Here is a 20,595-nt window from a genome sequence, read left to right as displayed (position 1 = left end):
CTCTCTTATGTTATGAAAACACAACACACTAAAAAGTAATATCAATCTATTAACGTGGTACTACAATAAAGGAACAATGAAGGACTTGAAGCAACCAGAGTAAACTGTATCCATTTTCCATTTCTACAAACCAGAGATGCATATAATCTCAGTTTCTGAAACTCTGAGACAGGAACAACATGTCTTAGCCAACTTTGCAAGAAACTTACACCTTGTCAAGCTTCCTTATGCGTTTTAGAAGAACTTCAGTTCAATCCGCATTCTACACCAGAAACTAAAGGCGGATTTGGTAGTGGCCAAGAACTGAGGGCTCTGTTTTAGCTGACAGCTTTCCTTTAAACACGAAAGACATCTGTTTTACAGTTATTTTACAAACCATTTGGCCCTGTAATCAAGTAACCTGTGACGCACCAGACAGAGTGTTGGCAACATGCATGAGTGGGTGCCTTATCAACCAGGAATGAAACTCATAATACAAAGCTGAAGGGGGTGCAGGTGGAATAAGTTGTGACGCATTGCTTTTGACTGTGAGACCACTGTTTGGTAACTTAGTTTTGCCTCAGAAAACACACATTGGCTCTCTTATGAGTCCCGGATTTTCCTTTCTTTCGGCAATAAAGTAGAACGTATTCTAGCTCTTTTTAACCCCAACCAAGCAGTTCTAATTACTACAAAGTGATATTATTGATTACACCAAACCAGGAAGACACAAAAGTGTTTCAGTGATGTGTTGTGGTATGGACTAAACTTAACCCAGAAGGGAAAAAACAGTTGTGGTATCAGAGTTTCAAAATGAAAGTGTGTTGTACGTTTTAAAGATTTGCACACACTTTGTTATTTTACCCCTTTTCATGAGATTTTTTTAGCTTGTAAAGGAAACACTTAAGAATGGCATCTGCGCTGATGTTGAAATGTTCATCTGAGTCGTATTTCCCTCCTGCTGCCTGTAGGGTAGTTGAGAGGACGCCACTGTGGGCTGTAATGAAGAGTATGAGCATGCGACTTACTGGGTCATTTTGATTGGAAGACTTGCCCCCCATCTTTCATTTAATATGTTTATGTTCAGAAGAGAGATATAAATCCAGATGTGAAACTCATTCGGCTTTAATCTTCTACGCAGTTTAAAACGTATCAGTGTTAAAGCCAGCTGTTCCTAAGAGACTGGGTCCCAATCCCAATGTGGTCCTCTAAATTTGGTTTGGCTTGAAATACAGCTTATCAGAGCAATGCATGCCTCTAACAAAGCATCACTCTGTGATGCGTTGGGAGTGAGACAGGGTTCTTTTGATTAAAATGGATTGCGATTAAACAGCCCAGTTAGTTTGCAGCACCTAAAATGCCAGCATTTTCTCCAGGGACTTGGTTGCAATAAAGAGTATAAAGAGTATAATTTTGTCGAGCAAAGGCAGCACCACCATAATAACTCAGACCTGTTCTATGTATGAAGAGCTTCAGGGGGAACCTGTGGCAAATCAAGCACCTCTTTGCTTATTCAAAATTTTCATATGACTAAACATGTCCTCTCCATCAACCTTTGTTATCACACACATCATACTTAGAAAAATCTTTTTCACATCATTGAGAATTTGTTGCTGTATGCCACCCTGGTCAGGGAGGAGTACCATAGGAAGTAAGCAGCACTGCAGAGACCGAGAGAAAGGCAGAGAGGGAGAAAGTCAGACAGAGCACACCCATCCTGAAGTGAGCAAAGCAAACTTACAAGAAGAAAGTCGCCCTGATACTTTGCGTGGGAGGACACCCTTATTTATTTATTTCTGTTTATCAGGCTGTCAGTAATTTATTCCGAATGCGCTGTTTAAAATACTCCTTCTCCCTCTTTCTCTCCATCGCTTCCCCTCAGATTAAAGGAGGGCTGCGACAGGGCTGCTTATTCCCTTCGCCTATATTGTCTAACAAATATCTAAAAGGGGAGGCAGGGAGCGCAGCTGCGCTTGTTCTTTCTCAAGCGCTGAACTGAGACAAAGAGGTGTGGTAGGATTTGCTGCTCTACGCTTGCACCTGCTTAACAGTCGGAGGTTTGTTCCTTGCGCAGTGGGTCGCAATACAAGCAAAAGCAAACAGAAGCGCATGCACACAAACAGACTCACGCACACTTACGAATGCATAAAAAAACCCTCTCACCACAAGTTTAATTTGCAAAGATTAAAGTCTGCAGTGCCACACCAAGACACACAAGCTCATGCATACATACACACACACACACACAAACATGCACCTGTAACAACACCTGGGAGTATGAGTGCAAAGTGTTGCTGTGGCCAGGAGCCTAGTACCTGCTGTTTCTGCATCTTTCTCTCACATGCACATGCACACACGCGCGCACACACACACACACACTCACAATGAATGATGACATGACACAAAGCCTGATGAAATGATATGTAGGAGCCCCTTAACCACAGAGGGCTCACTTTACACACACACACACGCTTCTACACAAATGAAATCTCATCATATTCAGATAGAGAAAAAGGATTACCCGGGGCTGATTGCTGGATGAGGCCATGTAGGAAGGGAATTGAATCCTCATTCAGTTGGAGTGTGTGTGTGTATGTGTGTGTTAGCCTCTTTCTTTGACCTCTCTGTGACTTTCCATTCAACTCAAATGGAAGAATTTCCTCATGTAATCACTTTTTCAGGCCTATGGGAACCTGTGTATGATGTGTTTGCATTAACATGAATTAACAGTGGGTGCTCACACAAGTACCCTAAAAGCTTGGCAATGGTCCAACTTTGTTTGACATATATTTTAGCACCTTTCTGCCCATGTGTCTGTTTGTGCTTACATCTGTGGGGGCCGTAGACACTTACGATGTTCATGAGTGTGAGCAGGTACTTTTGCACGTGCTCCTTCCCGTGAAACTGGACCACAGAGTCATCGACGCCCAGCAGCACCTCAATGTTGTAGGCTCTGTCTAGGCTCTGTCTGCGCGCTCGTCCTGCACGTGTGTGGTTGATACTCTGCTCCACACCTCGGTACAAAGACTCCAGGTCCATCAGGCCACCAAGATCTGCACCTGGGGACAAAAAAGCACAAACGCACACGTTTGGCAATTGACATATCAAATGAGACAAAAAGATACAATGCAGTTAACCTGGAAAACGTATCCAAATATCATCAAAGGGAGGTCCTCAGAATTGAACCCCCTTTTTTAATTTAACATTTAAAATTTTTGCAATTGTGTCAAAGTGGTCAAGACACTGAAGTCCACATTACCCACATTTCCTTGCACTGTTACAATTTCTATTCATAGTGTACCAACAGAGAATGCCAACAAAAAGCTAAATTAGTTTATCTGTACTATGGAAAATGTTTTGGTACTATCTTATAAGGAATGTTATCTTGTTACACATTCTTGCTGCTGCAGCCACCTCATTAGCTTTAGCTACAAAACAGTTTGTCAAAATGGTAAGGGGAGCATCAAGGAGAGAGGAACAAGGTACTTTAGAGCATTAAACTGAATCGTGCTGCCAAGGAACGAGAAAAGAACAAAGATCTGTTTGTTGGACTGGATAACTGACCTTGGTGCGCATTCAAGATTCATGCACTTTGCAAACCAAGTGGATGCACTTTGTGATAATTTAAAAGTTACAAATCCTCAAAATCTCATGAACAGTTTTGCAGTGGCTGACAGTAAGATCTGATGATTAACTATTCGGTGAAATCTGATCCGCTGCAAAATCCGACCACTCAGTCCATTTATTCAAGTAAACCAGTTTTAATACTTTCAAATACATTCATCTGTGTCTCATTTTCTCTAATCATAGATTACATTTTTTATTTTTTTTCTCCTAATTGCAAATGACGGATATGTTTGCTGTTTTCTTGTGTGGAGTAGTAGTGGAAGCTTAGCAGTTCGTATCCCTGAACAAAACAGACTTCTCAGTGCAACCAGGATCCTTATAATATGGCGTGTAAACAAACCCAATAACACAAAATCCAATATAATGGGAGGTTATATTGACATATATTTCTGTAATTTAGGATGCTTCCTTATGACAACAGCATGCCTGCTTGGTGTTGTGTTGTCAACAATACAACACCAACAAACGGTGGCTGAGGCTGGGATAGCTACAACATCACAACCACATGTTAGTCTTGTTGTCTTGTTTGAGGTACAGTTTCTGTGTAAAGCTCTTAATGAACTGTTCTTTTACGTCTCTCTATGTATTATAGTAGCACCTATATGTGTTTTCTCATGGAAAGGAAGGCCGACTCCCTACAATATATGCCCTGTAGAACAATTGTGATAAGCAGTGATAAGCATGTAAAGCCGTACCATTTCCAGAATATAGACAATATTTTGATCCACTGTGCTGCGAGCAGCCATTTCTTGTCTGTAACAGCATGCTTCTCTCTGCACATGTGAACTTAGTTGAGAACTTGCATGTTGATGTCTGTGTCTCTTCTGTCTGCTTTCCAAGACACCAGTTGACAGAACCAAGCATGTGTGTTCCTTGTAACCGTTGGTAACGGTGCAGCTATCCTTCACAGATTCCATCCTAATCAACCAAATATTTCTTCTCCCATCTGAATAAAAGGAACAGATGGTGCTTGCTAAACACATGGATTAAGACAGCTTTTTCACACAGGGGCTGCCCACCCTGCTCTTTTCTTGGCTTGCTTTATGCTTGAAAAATGCGGATTACACAAGAAACTCAATTTGAGGTTATTATTTCTGAAAATATTAATCCTACTGCAGCGGCTGATTTGTTCAGATAACTTATCAGTGTTTCATGTTTTTTTTTTATTTGATTATCTTGGATGAACTGCAATCCTGGCTGTTGTATTTAGTTTTAAATGTGTAAGATTGTGTTTTGTCTCCATGTCAAATGAAGCAATGAGCTGGAGTCAGTGAAAATACAGAAGATAAATTGTCTTGACTCCAGAGCCAAGGCCACCCCTCTATCGGCCATGCTCACAGAGAAGCCATGGAGGGCCACGTCATGCAGTCTTGAAGATGTAGTCCAAGTGGATTCAATGCAGCACTATACTAACTGATTTGAATTCTTCCCACAGCTGAATATGACACAGAAACAGGGCTTAGAGGGTGCTGTATGAGTGTGTTTGCAGGTGTTAGTGTGTGAGCACTCTGTGGACAAACATTTCCGATTGGGCTATAAATCACTGCTTCAACAGGAGGTTCAATTTAGTTGAAGTTTGGGTGCAGGGCCAGCAAAAAAACTGCTGTTTTTGACTGTGGAGCTTTACTTGGAGGTGCTTGCATGCTGATTTAATTCAACACGTGGCATGAAGGGACGTTTGGAGTGCTGGTGTTTTCACACATGCAATTGGAGCCAGTGCTGAGAGTGGGGAAAAGGAGAAAATGCACGAGAAAGATTTGTAAAAGACAAGGGGAGAGAAAGATAGATCTGCCACCTTGTCTCCCAATCAGCAAGGGGCATCCTGCTTTCCCACTCCCTTCTTATGCAACGTTTCCAAGACAACGGGCTCATGGGTAAAACAACAAACACGTGGTTAACGTTGGCTCCTGAGTTGCAAGCAGAATTAATGTGAAAGTCTGACTATTATCTCATATCTGCCCACATCCCAGTGAGTGACAGAATACCAGCACAGAAACAGGAAAACGGGAGGCGGGGGCAAAGAGAGACAATAATGCAGAGAAAGAAGAGATTTAAGTTTTTTCAGCACATACTTTGTTTCACAGCACATTGCAGACACTGAATGTTTCTTTTCCTTGTTAGTAGAGGAATCTGTATTTCAGGCAGTGCACTTCACAGCAACCCATAGCCTTTCCTAGTTATAGCTACCTTTAACGAGCCTGATGTCATAACCACCCCATCTGCCTCTAAAGGCAGGTCCAGATATTTTTACCTTTTGCTTATGTAATGTTAAGACAACACAAAGAAAAAACCCCAGCAAAAACAGCAGTGTGTTCCTGTGACTTCTTAACTTAGTCCTTTGAAAACACAGAAGCAGGAAGATAGTGATGACTTAAAGCAAATCAAGCAGAGTGCTGATTAACAGCAGACTAAAGCAAAGGGTGAAGTATTTGGCCAGGTCTGTCGTTTTAACCTTTCCATTTCATTGCTCCTCTGTCCTTGCTTATACATTCCAGGGCACTATTTTGCTCGTGCTTCAGCTGTTTTGTAGCAAGTTTCTCAGTAAACACTGAGCAGGAACGAGGAGCAGGAGAGATTGAGGGAGGTGAGAGGTAGAGCTGAGGGGTGTGATAGATGAGAGAGTGAGATGAGAGGAGACCAGAAGGACCTTGGGTGTTGTGAGTTCCGCTTCAAGCTCCTGCAGTGATGGAGAATATTGCTGCCTTCAAGAACATCCGAGTCTGTCTGTGTAACTGGGGGTGAAGCATGAGGGTGCACTGCTTTGTTTATCATAGCAATAACTTACATTAGTCTCTATATATGGAACTGATCATAACAATCTTAAACTTTTCTTTCTCCTTGGGATATCATTTTCAGTATAAAACCTCCTCCCTCATCATTTCATCTTTCCTACCCACTCAATCTCAATATATTATCCCACTCCCATCTGTTTCCCCAAATCCTCCTGCCCATCACGCACAAACATCCCTCCCCCCCATATCCACACCTTCTCACACAAGCTGCTTTTGCTTGCCCCGTAATTTCATTCAGGTGCAGTATGGAGTGTGGCCTTATTAGGAGACAAAGGTTCTTTGTCTTTCAACCTTTGCAAAATGTCAAGAATGTCTGGTAGCTGGCTGAATACTAGGGGAGGGAAGGATGGGGTTTGAGAGAATAAGGATAGGCTAACAAGAGAGAAGCAGAATGGTAATAATAATTCAGGTCAAGCAACACTTTACAACCAAGCAGCGGCCTTGGTTTAAAGTGACAATTTGGCACATCACTCTGATCAGCACTTAGGATGGTTGGCTCTGACCTACGTTGGTCCCCCAGCATGCTATCTGTATGTCATCGACCTCCAATATAACAAACTACCTCGTATCTGTAACACAGCACCTAATGAATAGTGGTTTATTGTGAAGCCTTTGGATATTCCATCATCTTTACATAATGTCATTAGAGGATTTAGGAAGTCTTGACACATCTCTGTGCATACAGGACATGGCTCATAATCAGTAGTAGATGCCTGTGATCTTTAGGCCCATAGGTGGCACTTCATTAAAAACAGGCATGATTCTGTGGTGGACCACTGCTCAGGAATGCTCTCAGTAATCATTGTAGGCGTACATGACTTCACTGTGCCATCCATAAATGCAGGTGGACGTTTTACCATTAAAAGAAGAAACCATGATTGAACATCATCGAGAAATACCATCATCTTCTCTCAACCAAAGCTCATTTAAAAAGAACTGAGGCAAAGTGGAAAACTGTTCTGCTGGCAGAACGGTTTTAAGAAATCATGGACAGTGCATCCTCCAGGCTAAAAGGGAGAGTCAAGGCACTGAACTCAGGTGAAGTGAAAGATAACAACAAGCTTAAATAGTGAGATCGATAATATCACTTTCTCACAAAAGCGATATCATAAACTGGGATCTTTGTCAACCATCGTGCACTTGGTATGATTTCATGATTTGTTGGTGATACGGTATGTGATAGCAGGAAAAAAAAATAACTCCAGGGACTATATTTCACTTTATGCTCAGAGCAAACTCGCACAAATGGCAAATGTCCCGTGTGGGCAATGGCCCGGTCAAAGTTGTGTGTATGAGTGAATCAAGCCGACAGTGACCTACATCTGAATGACTGATTGATAGTTGTAGCCGCTGATATTATGTATCCCATGAGTGAAAAGCCCTTTATAAGTGTGTTTGTCTATTAAAACTAACTTCCTATATGGTTGGACAACACATCAAGTTGAAGCTTTCCACAACCTTTACCCATTCGTCTGATCACACAGTTGACTTTATAGGAAACCCAGTCTCAGAAAATGAAGCTGGTATTACATTGTGTGGATGAGTGTTAGGGGCTGCTAATCTACACAAGACTACGCATCTTAAAAACATTCTAATTTATTTTCTATGACAAGTCCTGGAAATGAAAAGCCCCAAGGTGGATTATTTGCTGTATCGACAGACAAACTCATGTAACTCACACGCATACTTTGTCCACTAAGAATGAGTCTTATATTTCTCTGTCTATTTTTCATTGTTAATTTGCAAGTAAAGAGAAAATGGTCAACTCATTAGCCATTACCTGAGCTCAAGGCTGTACTTCAGGAGCAGGTAGACACACACTCATCTGCTCACACACGTCTCTGTCACACAGCTGAACAATTTGTCTCCTCAGTGACAGCGTTATGGGTTGTCAAGGTAATGAGAAGCTTGGACAGTGGATTGTTAATGGTGCCGCTAGCATCTGGGCAGTTAGCAACGTGCCATGCTGTCCAACACAATGTCCCTATAATGAATGCTCATTATTTCTAAGCTGCCATATGACAGCTGTAAAGGTTACAGACTGTGGATCACATAGTGAACTACGGTCCCCATAATAACATGGTTGTTAATTATTTAGGTTGGCAATCAGAAATCTAATTTTACATGGACAGCTCCCTAAAGACCATAATAATTATTCATACATCAAGCACTGAACTTGGCCTATTTATCAATAACCGCTTTAGGTTAGACCTGTTTATTTTCACTGGGGAATTTCCATAATGCTGATTAGACGTTTTGAGTGGTCGAGCTTTGGTTGGGATTTCCACATCCAAGTATCCATAATACTGAGGCTGCTGCCTTTCATCTGAGCTCCCTGAAGTTCAGTAGAGGACCATTTTTATTATTGCATGAAGTAGCTTCTATAATCAGTAGGTGAGCGGGCCACCTAGCTGCACTGCTGCTTGGTGTGTCTGTGTGGATTTCTAATGGTTCAGGAGACAAGGCAACCTTTAGCTTTCCCCTCTTACATAACTGTCTGTCTGTCAGAAGCACACAGACCGGCTGGCTGCCTGGGATGTGATGTGGTGCACACTGATTCCCCTGTGACCCGCTGTACCGTAGTTTCATTAGTCAAGCCGAACCATTCCTTCATAAAGTCTGTAATGTATGCAATTACCTACACATTCATAAAGCAGTGCCTCCAAATTGAATAAACTCTATTGAACTTTAAAAAATTGAGTAAACTCAAAGTCATGAGTGAGCCTGAATGAAAATATTTCACCCAAGCTGCATGAATGCAGCTAATTACGGCAAAGATGAACGGCCTATGTGAGCACTGCAAACACATCTCAAAATGCCGTAATCCAATCATTGCCATCCACGGAGAAAATATTGTTGGAAGAGATCAGTCATGTCCTCAAACTCTTTCTCCTCACTCTGTGGTTGGATCTGTGGAGCTCAGTGTAAACTGAAGAGCCTTATTGTTCAATAAGATGGTAAAGCCAGGCTGATATAGGGCTTAATGCAGGTCTCACAGTCTGAAACTGGCCTGTCCGCCTGTCCGTCTTGGTGTCTGTCTTTATCAGTCTCAGGATATTTATAAAGGTCTCTTATAAAATGAAGGAAGAGGAGAACATCTCCGTACAATACAAGGCAGCAGAGATCAATATTTGAAAACACCAGTATGTAGATAACCCTATTTGGGAGTTATTAGGGCTGTCAGTGTTATCTACATAGTTCAAGATCCGCTCAAAAGTGGGAAAACCTTGATCATTAGTAATCTGTTTGCATTCAAAAGTCTTTAGTGCCTTGGATCGTCGCACATACAGATGGATCAATTAGACTGTTAGAAGTAGTTTGCTTTGTGATCCAGCAGAGGGTGCTCTAGTATCAGCTAGACATAAGCCACGCCCTGATAACCTCTCAGTGAAACAAGCTAATGTTAACTTTGCAACATTGCTACAAAAATGGAGGAAACTAATGAGCAAAGTCGCCCTAAGAGGAAAATCACAACACCAAATAATCTGAGAAGGGGTGTTTTACGGTAAAAGGTATAGTAATGAGTAAAGGTAAGGTGAGTTGTTGACTTTGTACAAAGTAGCTGGGTTCTTGCAGAACAAATATGCTAACTCACCCGCTAGCTTGCCACCCAGGTGATGCAGTGGAGGCAACGACAAGATAGCTAGATTAATAGGCAAAAATATGCAGCCCATCTATATGGTTAAGGGAGAAGGGTTTTGGGAGCTTTTGATGGCACTGAAGCCACAATATACTGCTGTACAACATTACACGGGATGGATTTAAGATGTTATCACTGCCTACGTAAGATTATGCAACAGTCACAGCTCAATGTAGTTCAGATTCATGGACTCTTGATAACTGAGTCCTATGTACTTGAATACGTTTGAAAAATATTCCATTGATTTCAGATTTGGTCAAACTTGAATTTTGGTGAGTCAGTCCTAGCAGCCACATCTCTTCTCAATGTCTGAAATGACAATATATTATGCTTTTTTTTTTCACAATTTGACACAATTTCCCGAATTGTTAAATACATGATCTTTAAAACTACAGGAAACCAAACAGGAAACTGAGCTCACACCTCCACTCACTATAAAGATAGAAAATAACTTAGCTGCCAGTTTTATTCCCAAACAACTACATTCCCTCTCATCTGCTGTTTGGTCGCGTACACTTGGTACTGATCACTCTTATAGGCACCAATCTCATCGCAGTTCATGTGTTGTACTGGCCGAGGTTGTTAAACAACTGCACCGCTGACAGGAAGGCAGACGTAATGCAGGTACTGCCTTGCAGGTAGCTAAAATTTCTACTATTTCTACCATAAACACCTCAAAACTCGAGCTTCAATGTCACATAATTCCTCTTCATAATTCCTCTTCTTTTAGCAACTGATGTTCATAACTGCTGCTTTTATGGGCTAGTTTAAAAACACACCAACAAAGTGACAAGGCTGTGTTTTTTTTTTGTTTTGTTTTAGTCATTTCTACTTTTACTTCACAAATTTTTGGGGGAATTTTTGAAATGGCAGCAAGTTCGGGTGCTTTTTATCTTCATAATATGTCCCCTTTATGCTTTGCTGCCTGCTTGCCTGCTGTTGGAAAACGTGTGCAGTTTAGAATAGTCATTCTGGGAAACAGTGTGTGTGCATCCAGAAGGAGGTAAAGACAGAAAGGCTGACAGTGAGACACAAGGTCCAGCTTACAGAGGAGCAATAAATCTCAGCAGAGACAGGCTTCTGCTGGGTTGAAGGGTTTGTGGCCCTCTTGCCACATCTCTTCCCAACCCTGCAACCTCTCCTGTCACCTTATCCTCTATCATCTATCATTCATCTTCTGCTATATTTACCCTGTCTCCTGAACATTATGATTATGTGACACAAGCTTTAATCAGAAGATTTAGCAGGAAACGTAGTTGTTTACTTCTTATCCCTGTATTGGAACTGTTCATTATCATGTCCGAGTAAGTCTAACGATTATGTTCTTCTAAAAATTTCGATTCCTTTTGGCTTGCGTTTCATTTCCTTTCTTTAATTTTATGCATTCTGTTCTAATTCTGTTCTAATCATTCTACACTTTTTAAAAAAAAATTCATCACTTGGTGGCCATCCAATTTCCTGTACATACGAAACCTCAAAAATAAAAACGGGATTTCTAAGGAAACCGATGTACGCGTTCATCTGACACAAGCTAAGAGCATTCATTTGAAAAATGTCAGTGAACTATTTACTCAAGTCATTGACGCTGTCGTTCTGTTGCTACTTTAGAGCTGGCTAAGCAGTGTACAGTATGTGCTGAGTCTGAAATCAATACTGTGGAAAATAGTACGAATCGATTACCTATCAATAATAATAATCAGTACTTGTCACCTCTACCTTTTTGCATTTTATAAATTGCATCCATCAGGCCTGCAGTGGGCAGACAAAGTTGTTCACTGAGATGTTCCGACTGTATTTCTTGAAATCTTATGTAAAGGGTATTATGGAATCGACCAAAAATAAAGCTTCTGTTTTCACTCCTTGTCCCTGCCCTCGCTGCTCCGACCCTCATTTCTCCCTCCCTCACCCATGGCTTCAGGCAGTGTCCTGTCTTATCCTGTCCTGGCTGTGGAGTGCTCAAAGAACAGCCACCACCTGAGACACACAGCTCCACAGTTATTATGACAGGCCAGCCAGCCAAACATCTGTCACCCTGAGCACTTTCAGAAAGGAGGGAGTGGAGGAGGCTGTTCGAGGAGAAGGATTGGAGGGGATGGGGGCAGAGGAGAGATAAAAGTTGAGAAGAGACTGGAAAAGTAAAGAAAAAAGAACAACGAGGTGCGAAGAAGAAAACATTATGAAAGGGAGGAGTTTGGAACTGGGTTCCAATTAGCCAACGACAGGATACGGTTGGCTGTACAAATTGTTAACCAGAGCGTGGTTGGCAGATACCAAGTTCTCAAGATGGCAGGAAAAATATGAAAACTTGAGTTACACAAGGTCCATACATTTGATACATTCTATCAGCATCATTATACAAGGCGAATTATTGTTTAAAATAAGTTACATTATTGTCTTCAGGGTGAGGAAGATATTTAACAGATAAAAATGCCTTAATGAGCACCGATTGTTTTTAACCGATTGCAAAGGGACTTTTTCCAGGATTCTTGCTTTAAATAGAGATATTTATGATGAGCGCTTTCCACAATTTGCTCATTATCGTCTAACTCTACATTAAAGGGCAGAATATTCATTTCCTTAATTTGCATCATTTGGCACCATTAGCAGCTTGTGAAATAAGCTGGTCTATAAAAGTTTTCTAAAACAAGCTACCGACAGCTTAACAGTATCAACACTTGAGATATTCAGGACTTATGTTATGCAAAAATATACTTGGACTAAGTGCGCATTGTCAAGCCTTGGTGTTGATGCTCCAAACAGCAACACGGCGATTAAACAGAAGTGTCAAATGTGTGTTGCTTCCTTATTTATCACCAGTTTGTCAGAAGAAATGGAATAAATTTTCACAATGAGACACATGAAACATGATTTATAATAGACAATCACAAGTTGACCGGCAAGTGAGTCAAAGTGCCACAGTAAACCAACACTAATACAACTGTTTGAATGGCTTCCATAAAAATCGGGCAACCATCGTGGTTAAAGGTGTCATTACACCTGCTGACTGACAACCACTCCAAAGGGGTTTATTCTAGTTGGTCTTCTGTTTGCATACCTGTTATTTCCTGTTTCCTTAATTACTCCATGAATCAAAGCTGAGACAAATCAATATTTTCAGCTCAATTAGTCTGTTTTTTAGCAAGACTACTGGAAAAATAACTGGCCGAATTTAATTAAAATGGGGAGAACGCCATTAAATTCTTGTACAGATCTGGATCTCTTTCTTTAAAACTGGTCTTGGAAAAGGACTGCACCCTCACGCTGGCAAACGTTTTCTCCCTTAATCATTAAATATGCCTTTGAAAATGCTTTATTAAAGGTGTATGTGGAGTACTAGTGGGTGAGAGGAAGAGAGAGTCTATCCAATGGTGTGAGACAATATGTATGCAAATGTTCTCTCCAGAAGAGTCAAACCCACATGCCTGCCATGGGGCAGCCGAATTAGGATTAATCATCCAATATGATCTCATCATAAATGATTAGAATAAAACACATTTACCAGGCTGTAAAATAGTTATATACCTTCTCTAACCAGGCAACCTAAACAGAGTAGCAGAGATTATGCTGGGAAGCGCATGGAACACACCACAAACTTGGAAAGAAGAAAGTGAATAAAAATAAAAGTGTTTTGGCATTTATGAACAGACCTCCTCTCGCAACAAGAAATGTTACTGGCTAGACAGCTCATAAACACACAGGGTTCTGTTCAGTAGCACAGAGCTTGAGCTAGACGGGAAAGAATTAATAAGGCACTACAGTGTATCAGTGTTGCTAAATTGGCGGTGTTTCATAACAAAGTCTTTCAGAGCAGATATAAATTAGAGACAATTAAAAGAACCATTAATCTTTCTTACAAAACCAGCTCCAATCAGAGAGCAGCGCTAGAGCTGATAAAACACAATAAAATCAGAGTAATTTTTTAGCATAAGCTGTTGCTGAAGGGACTGGGATATAAATAAGTTCCACCGGACGGAACTCTGGCGAGTGTCTGTGAAACACTTGGCCACTGAAGTAAAGTGTGTGTAGCAGAAGCTTGAAAAAATAAAATAAAATACTGGACAAAAACAAATTTAAAGTCAACCAATGAAGAAACTTTCAAACATGCTGACTAAATAACGGCAACATGTCCATCCTTAGTCCCCTGGCAAGAGTCGGAACAGCATGTGTTTGAATATGAACCCATCCATCGATCTATCTCTACGCATTCTGTTGATTGACATGCAGTTTCCTTCTTTACTGGAAAATCCTCACTGAGGCTTCCCATATTAAGACCGAGGTTATCATAGCTTTGTTGGAAACCAGTGTAGATAAGATCCTAATGCAAAGATGCACTGGGGGAAAGGAGGCTCCATCCCATACACAGGATATCTATCCACTTCCAGATTCCCCAGTTCTCAGTTCCCCAGAGGTGGTCGTGATGGCACAGGGTGAAGCTACAGCCCCTTCAGCCTCCCAGGCATATGGCTAATCAATGCAGCGTCTTCCGTGCGATGGTAACTCTATACTCTGCAGGGAGGATAGGGGAGCTACCAGCACGGCCTCCCCTGTCTCTCTATCCTAATGAAGCTCCCAGGTAATCAAATCACTGTAAACACAGGCAGATGGCCAATAAGGGAACAACCATGAGGGCTCTGAATGTGACCAAGACTAACTTTTTAAACTTACCAACAAGTTATTGCTTCTCCTTCAGCATTTAAGTAATATTAATTAAAAGTGACTGAGCTTCTGGCTGCATCACTTTAATATGCCTGATGTATCATTTATGTCTGTGTCCCCCTTTTGCACCACCTGCTCTGGATGGCCACATATGAAACATGCTGACCTTTGCTAAATATGGCTGAAAGTGCATTTTACTTATTGTATCAACTGGGCTGAACTTGTGAGGCGGTAGCAGTTATTCCACATCCACATTTCCAGAGCCAAAGTCATGCTCAGTTTCTGCATAGATCACTAGTTCCCCAACATTAGGTGGGACCAACAAAGCATCGACAGGTGACTGTGCCAGCCGAATGACTAGATAAAAAAAGTTAGATCTACACTGAATAGGTCCTTTTGACAAAAAAAAGTGTAGAGCTGTCAAATACTAATCAGCTAATAACATCCATAACTGGTATCGCATGGAAGTGATCGCAGGAACCCGTCTCATAATTCAATCAAATTCAAGGCCAATTTCTTCAAGGTGTCTCTTGTAACTCAGCAAATATATAAATAGAAGACAATGTGATCATGCGAATAAGAAACTTCAAGGTTAAAATTGCTGATAACTGACATTAAAAAGAGTTCTCCTCCCCAAAATGTGCCGTTGTGGTGTTTGCTCATTCAGGCAGACATGGCAAAGGATTACATTTAGAGAATATGCGACCTCTACTGGCCGTGAGATTAACTGCAAGCGAAGGGTAAAATGGTTTCTGTGATGGTACAATCTCATTGTAAAAAGAATGTTTTTAGCCCCAACAATAGATCCCATCTGACCCAAACCAACTAACGTTATTTTCAAAAGCCAACCAGAAAGTGACGACGTTTCATTGTAACGTGTTATCATCACGCGTAACCAAAGCAACCGACAAAATGGCATGGTCACATTACTGAAAACCTAATCATGATTCTTTTCTATCCCTAATGAAGTAATGTCGCTGCCTAAATCCAACCAGGAAGTAACAAAGGTGTTTGAGTAAAGTGTTGTGTTATTGAGTGACGAGCACTAGCATAGACTTAGACATAGACTCACAAAAATCCTCTGATTACAGCACACACAGTCTACATAAAACTGATTTACAAAGCAAGTGGCTATTTTCTGCTGTATTAATAGTCAAAAGTGTATATTTAATCTTTAAGGTGAGTTTTCTTAGCCAGTGTAGTAATTTGTATGGTTAAAAATGTGTCAATAATAAACTTTCATCCTTTATGTTGGAGTGACACACATATCTAACCTAATCCAATTCTTAGCAATAATCCTCTGCATACAAAGAATTTAACATGAGCTAAATAACTTCATCTTTTTAATGACTGAATGAGAAGAACTTGGCACTATCTGAGGCCAACTGTTGGCAGACATACAGAGGCCCTGCCCAACCGCTGTGTGTTCTCCTGCATGATTTAATAAAGAGAGGTTATTATAAAGGGATATTTTTTGCGCTCTCCCAAACTGGAAACTGGCAGTATGACCTGTCTTATTCTCCTAGCTCTGTAGAGCAAGTAATACCTCCTAATCCTAGCTACAGAGAGAGGCTGTAAGGATATGAGAGGAGATGACACAGAAAAAAAAGAGCTAATTTCATTATTTACAGTTTTTAAGTCATTTCATCAACCATTCACACTGACAAATTCAGACCCCATAATGTTAGCCTGCGGGTTTGAGAAAAAGCATGTGTGTGTGTGTGCACCCTTTTTGTGTAAGCATATGTGCATAATGTGTGTGTGTGTGCGCTTTGTCATCAGAGCATGCCCGGTATGGAGGACTAGACACAGAGCAAAGAGTCGCTATCCCCAACAGTGTTCATTTAGAAGAGTTCACACTGACAGTGCGCGCACACACACACACACACACACACACACAGGAAGCTCCCAGGCCAATCCAGTGCGATGTAATGAGATATCTGCTGTTTCCTATTTGAGCCTCTTCATCCTCCACAGAACAGAAACAACTGATAGGGATGGGAGGAGAGGAGAGGACAGGAACTTAAGGACAGGAAGCAAGATCAGATTCTTCTGTTTCTGTCTTTCTCCTCCTCTCTGTTTAAAGCAGTAATGTGTCTCCATCTCAGTCTTTCCTATTATAATGGAGTGGGTCTAACTACACTGCCTGCGGAAATAGCCTTATAGTCCCTCTTCTGTATGTGGACACACACACACCCACAGATCACAGATACTCTCATGGTAGTGGCCCCAGTGACACTGCTTAAATATTAATGACCTGATTCTTTCTCATTAATAATAGCTGCAGTGCTGATTACTCTGTGAATACCACTTTGTGTGTGTGTGTATGTGTGTGTGGATGTGTACATGAATGTGGAAGTGTACCTGGTCCCAATGTGGGTATTTGTCACTGTGAGTCATTCCAAAGGAATTACTGACATTATATCACTGGAGTAGGAATGTAAAAGGTTGACATATGATGATAAATCCTTTGTCACTTTGTGTCAGTGTTTGTGTATTGACACGTGTGAGGGAGAAAAGAGTGTGGGTGGAGGGCTCTGTGGATAATATGAGCCCTCATGCATAAACACACATGAAAAATAATTAAACACGGACAGGGGACACACGTACGATTGTAAATTCTTAAAAAAAATATATATGTGCGGATGACACAGAGCTTTCTCTCAGTTTAGCCATGCACCAGTCGTGCATGAAGCATCTGAGTGAAGCTTGCTAAGCAGCTAGACACAACACCCATACACACGCACACAAACAAACTTGCTGGGGAAATAGAGAGCAAGGGTTGACACCAGTATCCATTGGTTTGTAATGGAGAACTTTGCATCCCCTACTAAAAATAGCACTAGCTAGCAATGAAAAAGCAGAGAAACCGAGGCTGCAGACAGAAAGCGGAGTGTGACAGAATGAGCTGTGTGTCCCTTCGTAATGATGAGTCAGTGAATCACAGCAGCATACATCAGTGTAAAGCAACCTAAACTGAGTCTACACTGATTACAACAATCTAATGGCCTTGATGACATGTTACGTTTTTGTATGACTCCACATTGTTATTTTTTTGGTATCATGTATCATATTATGTTTGACATCTATACATCTTCGGGTGTACACATCTGTTTGTTATTTGTGTGTGCGCGTGCGTTTTTTGTGGCCAGCAACCTTTGAAAATCGACACTTTTCATTTCCCTGATGAATGACTAGAAACTGTGCCGAGACAGGGAGCGGTGCAGAGAAAGAGAGAAGTTAAGAAACAAAGACAAGGTAATCAGTGTTTCAGCCTCACCATTGCACTGCAGTTAAAAGACAACTGAATCTGCCTGCAGATTGAGAGGACGCACTGCTACCCAAATCTCTCACAAACATACATACAAACACAAAGAGTTATCCCCATGGGCTTCGTTATCCTGCCTTTGTCCATCTTTTCTGATCCGTGTGCTCATCTTCTCCAAACTGACCTTGCTCTGCTTCATCACTCAAGGAGACGCTGGGACTTCAGCACCCAACCTGCTGTCCACCCACTCTCGAGTCTCTCCCCCAGGTCTCTTTGGCCCTGCCTGTCGTTACCTACAATATCTGGTTACGCCAGATAGAAATCATCTTATTAGGGATGTGCTAATGTCTGCTCTGAATTCCTGGGACACTTCGCCTGCCCCTATTTTAATTGGCTGACTCTATTAATATTTCATTCATTTGAATACTGCACATCACTTTTTCCTTTTCTGACTCTGACCCTGCTGGGGGCTGCTCACTCTGTGAGATTGCATAGATGGATGTAGATGGGGGGGAAAAAAATTCTTTCCACACTGAGAAACCCCAATAGTGCTTTGGATTTTATTGTATGTCAAGCAAGGATTAAGGTATGATTTATGAAAAGTCTGAGTGAAGATAAAAAATATTTGAATCTGTTATGCATTGGTTCCAGTAAAGTCACAACCAGATTCATATGAAGGATGTGGAGCACTAGCACCATGGTGATATTAATCAGCATACTAATATGGATTTATATACACGGCTGTTTACAGGACTTTGAAAATAAAACTAATGAAACTACAAAGCAGAGGAAGACTTTAAAAAGATATCAAAGCTTTGAGCTGGCACCTCTTATTTTTCTTTATGTCTTTTCAGAAAAAGAAGTAAAGGGAACTGTGGAAGTCAAGACAAGATCTGGGAGACCATAAAAACTTTCAGATGAAATACATGTCTCGCAGAAGCTCTATATGTCTGCAAAGGAGGCACAAAAAGTATCTACAAGAAGGAGTTCTCAGACAGAAACCTATCTGAGTTATGTGTAGCAACATTTGAAATAGGATCGATGTCTTGATGAATGGCAGTGGAAACAAGTGTGGCTGCCAAAGGAGACATATTATTACATATTATAACAATAATATGTCTATATTACATAAACAGGTTTGTGAGTAATTATTAGCTAATATGTCAGTTTTAAAAATGCAACTCAATCAGCACTTTAAGTGACCTGATATGAGGTCCTTCTATGGGGAAACTCTTGCGTGTTGCAAGAGGAAGGGAGTAGTCAATAGGAAGTGAACACGATTCAAATGACCAATGAAACTCCATCTCTCCCTGATGATCATCCCGAAGGCCACTGGCCACTATTTACTGATGATTAATGGATGAAGAGAAAACAATCCAACTTAAATGCAGACACAGTAGGGCTGAATTAATCCAATAATCTTCAAACTGAGTCTGTTTTCATTGTGCGTTAGCTGTGAGGTAAGGTTGTCGCTAACTCAGGGAGGCACAGATACAAACATGTGCATACAAGCTCACAAACTCAAACAGACTCACACCTGCCAGCCCTGGGGCTACCTCCAGGACAGAAGGCATGATGGAGCTGGGTGAAGGAAAGGGAAAAGGAGTGGAATGAGTTGGGGTGGCTGACAGAAGAAAGACAAACAAGTTGATATAATCTAAAACAGTTCATTTGGTATCTATTGTAGAAATGGTTTCATTATATAAAGACCTCAATGAGTCCTCATGATCAACTATTATTTTGCTGGCTCTGATGGTTTTGTAGTGTTTTGGCCAATTTTGGCGTGATAGCAACAACATGGCTTCTTTAGCTGTGCATGAGAAAGCAAACAGAAAACTGCTAAAATGACTCATTGTTGATGTATATGAACCAGTTCCAGAGTTTGCTGTTCATTTAGTGAATTTCTTATTGTTTACAGTGAAGGAAATATTTGCTGATGTTGAGTTGGCACAAAGATTTTACAAAGAAAAATATGCGTAATATAAATCAAAGACACATATATTTGAAGCTTCTCCTCAGACGAGAAGTAAGAGTAGTGGCGCTTGATGTCTGCTTGATTTGTGTGACATTTGGTGAACAATGCTGTGGTGTTTTTCTAGCGACGGATCACACAGATTTGGATAGGAATTTAATTACATATTCACTTGTGTTAAACAAACTATGCTCTGTATCTTTATGTTTCTAGGAGCTGGTTGCAAAAAACAGAATTTGTTCTAATTTCTTTGGTTGCACCTACAAAATATGATAAAGGTAGGAGTGTTGGACAGATATGAAATTGTATTTTCGCACCACCATGGTGATTCCCAGAGACCCATTAGCTGAAAACTTGGCATATCTCAGCACTGTGTGCAGGGTGTCCCTATAAAATTTGAGGAAACTGGTGAAGTGGAGGAGAAAGGAAATAGTGACAAGCCTAAAAAAAAACAACTACAGCAGATGAACAGCATCTCAAATCTCCTTCAAATATAGAGAAAAATACACCAAAGCCCTGAGAGATGCATCAGACCCTGTTTATCAACACATGTTTATGAAAGCCTCATCAGAAGTGGTTTCCATGGAAGTGTGACTGTCAAGAAGCCATTTTTAAGATATTAATACGAGCTGAGACCAAAGGTTGAGGTATTCAGTTTTCA

At 41.0% G+C, this 20,595-nt stretch overlaps 1 protein-coding gene across 1 annotated transcript in view; it reads right to left on the bottom strand.

Annotated features, from left to right (window-relative positions):
- LOC140318142 (A disintegrin and metalloproteinase with thrombospondin motifs 2-like) overlaps nucleotides 1-20,595 on the bottom strand; it is a 124,008-nt gene that overhangs the window by 31,673 nt on the left and 71,740 nt on the right. Inside the window, exon 4 of the mRNA XM_072395836.1 lies at nucleotides 2,833-3,038. Coding sequence (XP_072251937.1) covers nucleotides 2,833-3,038 — 206 coding nt within the window. The remainder of the gene's footprint in view (nucleotides 1-2,832; nucleotides 3,039-20,595) is intronic.

This window comes from Leuresthes tenuis, unplaced genomic scaffold, assembly GCF_036924035.1.
Source record: "Leuresthes tenuis unplaced genomic scaffold, fLeuTen1.0.hap1 SCAF_11, whole genome shotgun sequence".
NCBI classification, from domain to species: Eukaryota; Metazoa; Chordata; class Actinopteri; order Atheriniformes; family Atherinopsidae; genus Leuresthes; species Leuresthes tenuis.
This window is presented reverse-complemented; position numbering and strand designations above follow the sequence as displayed.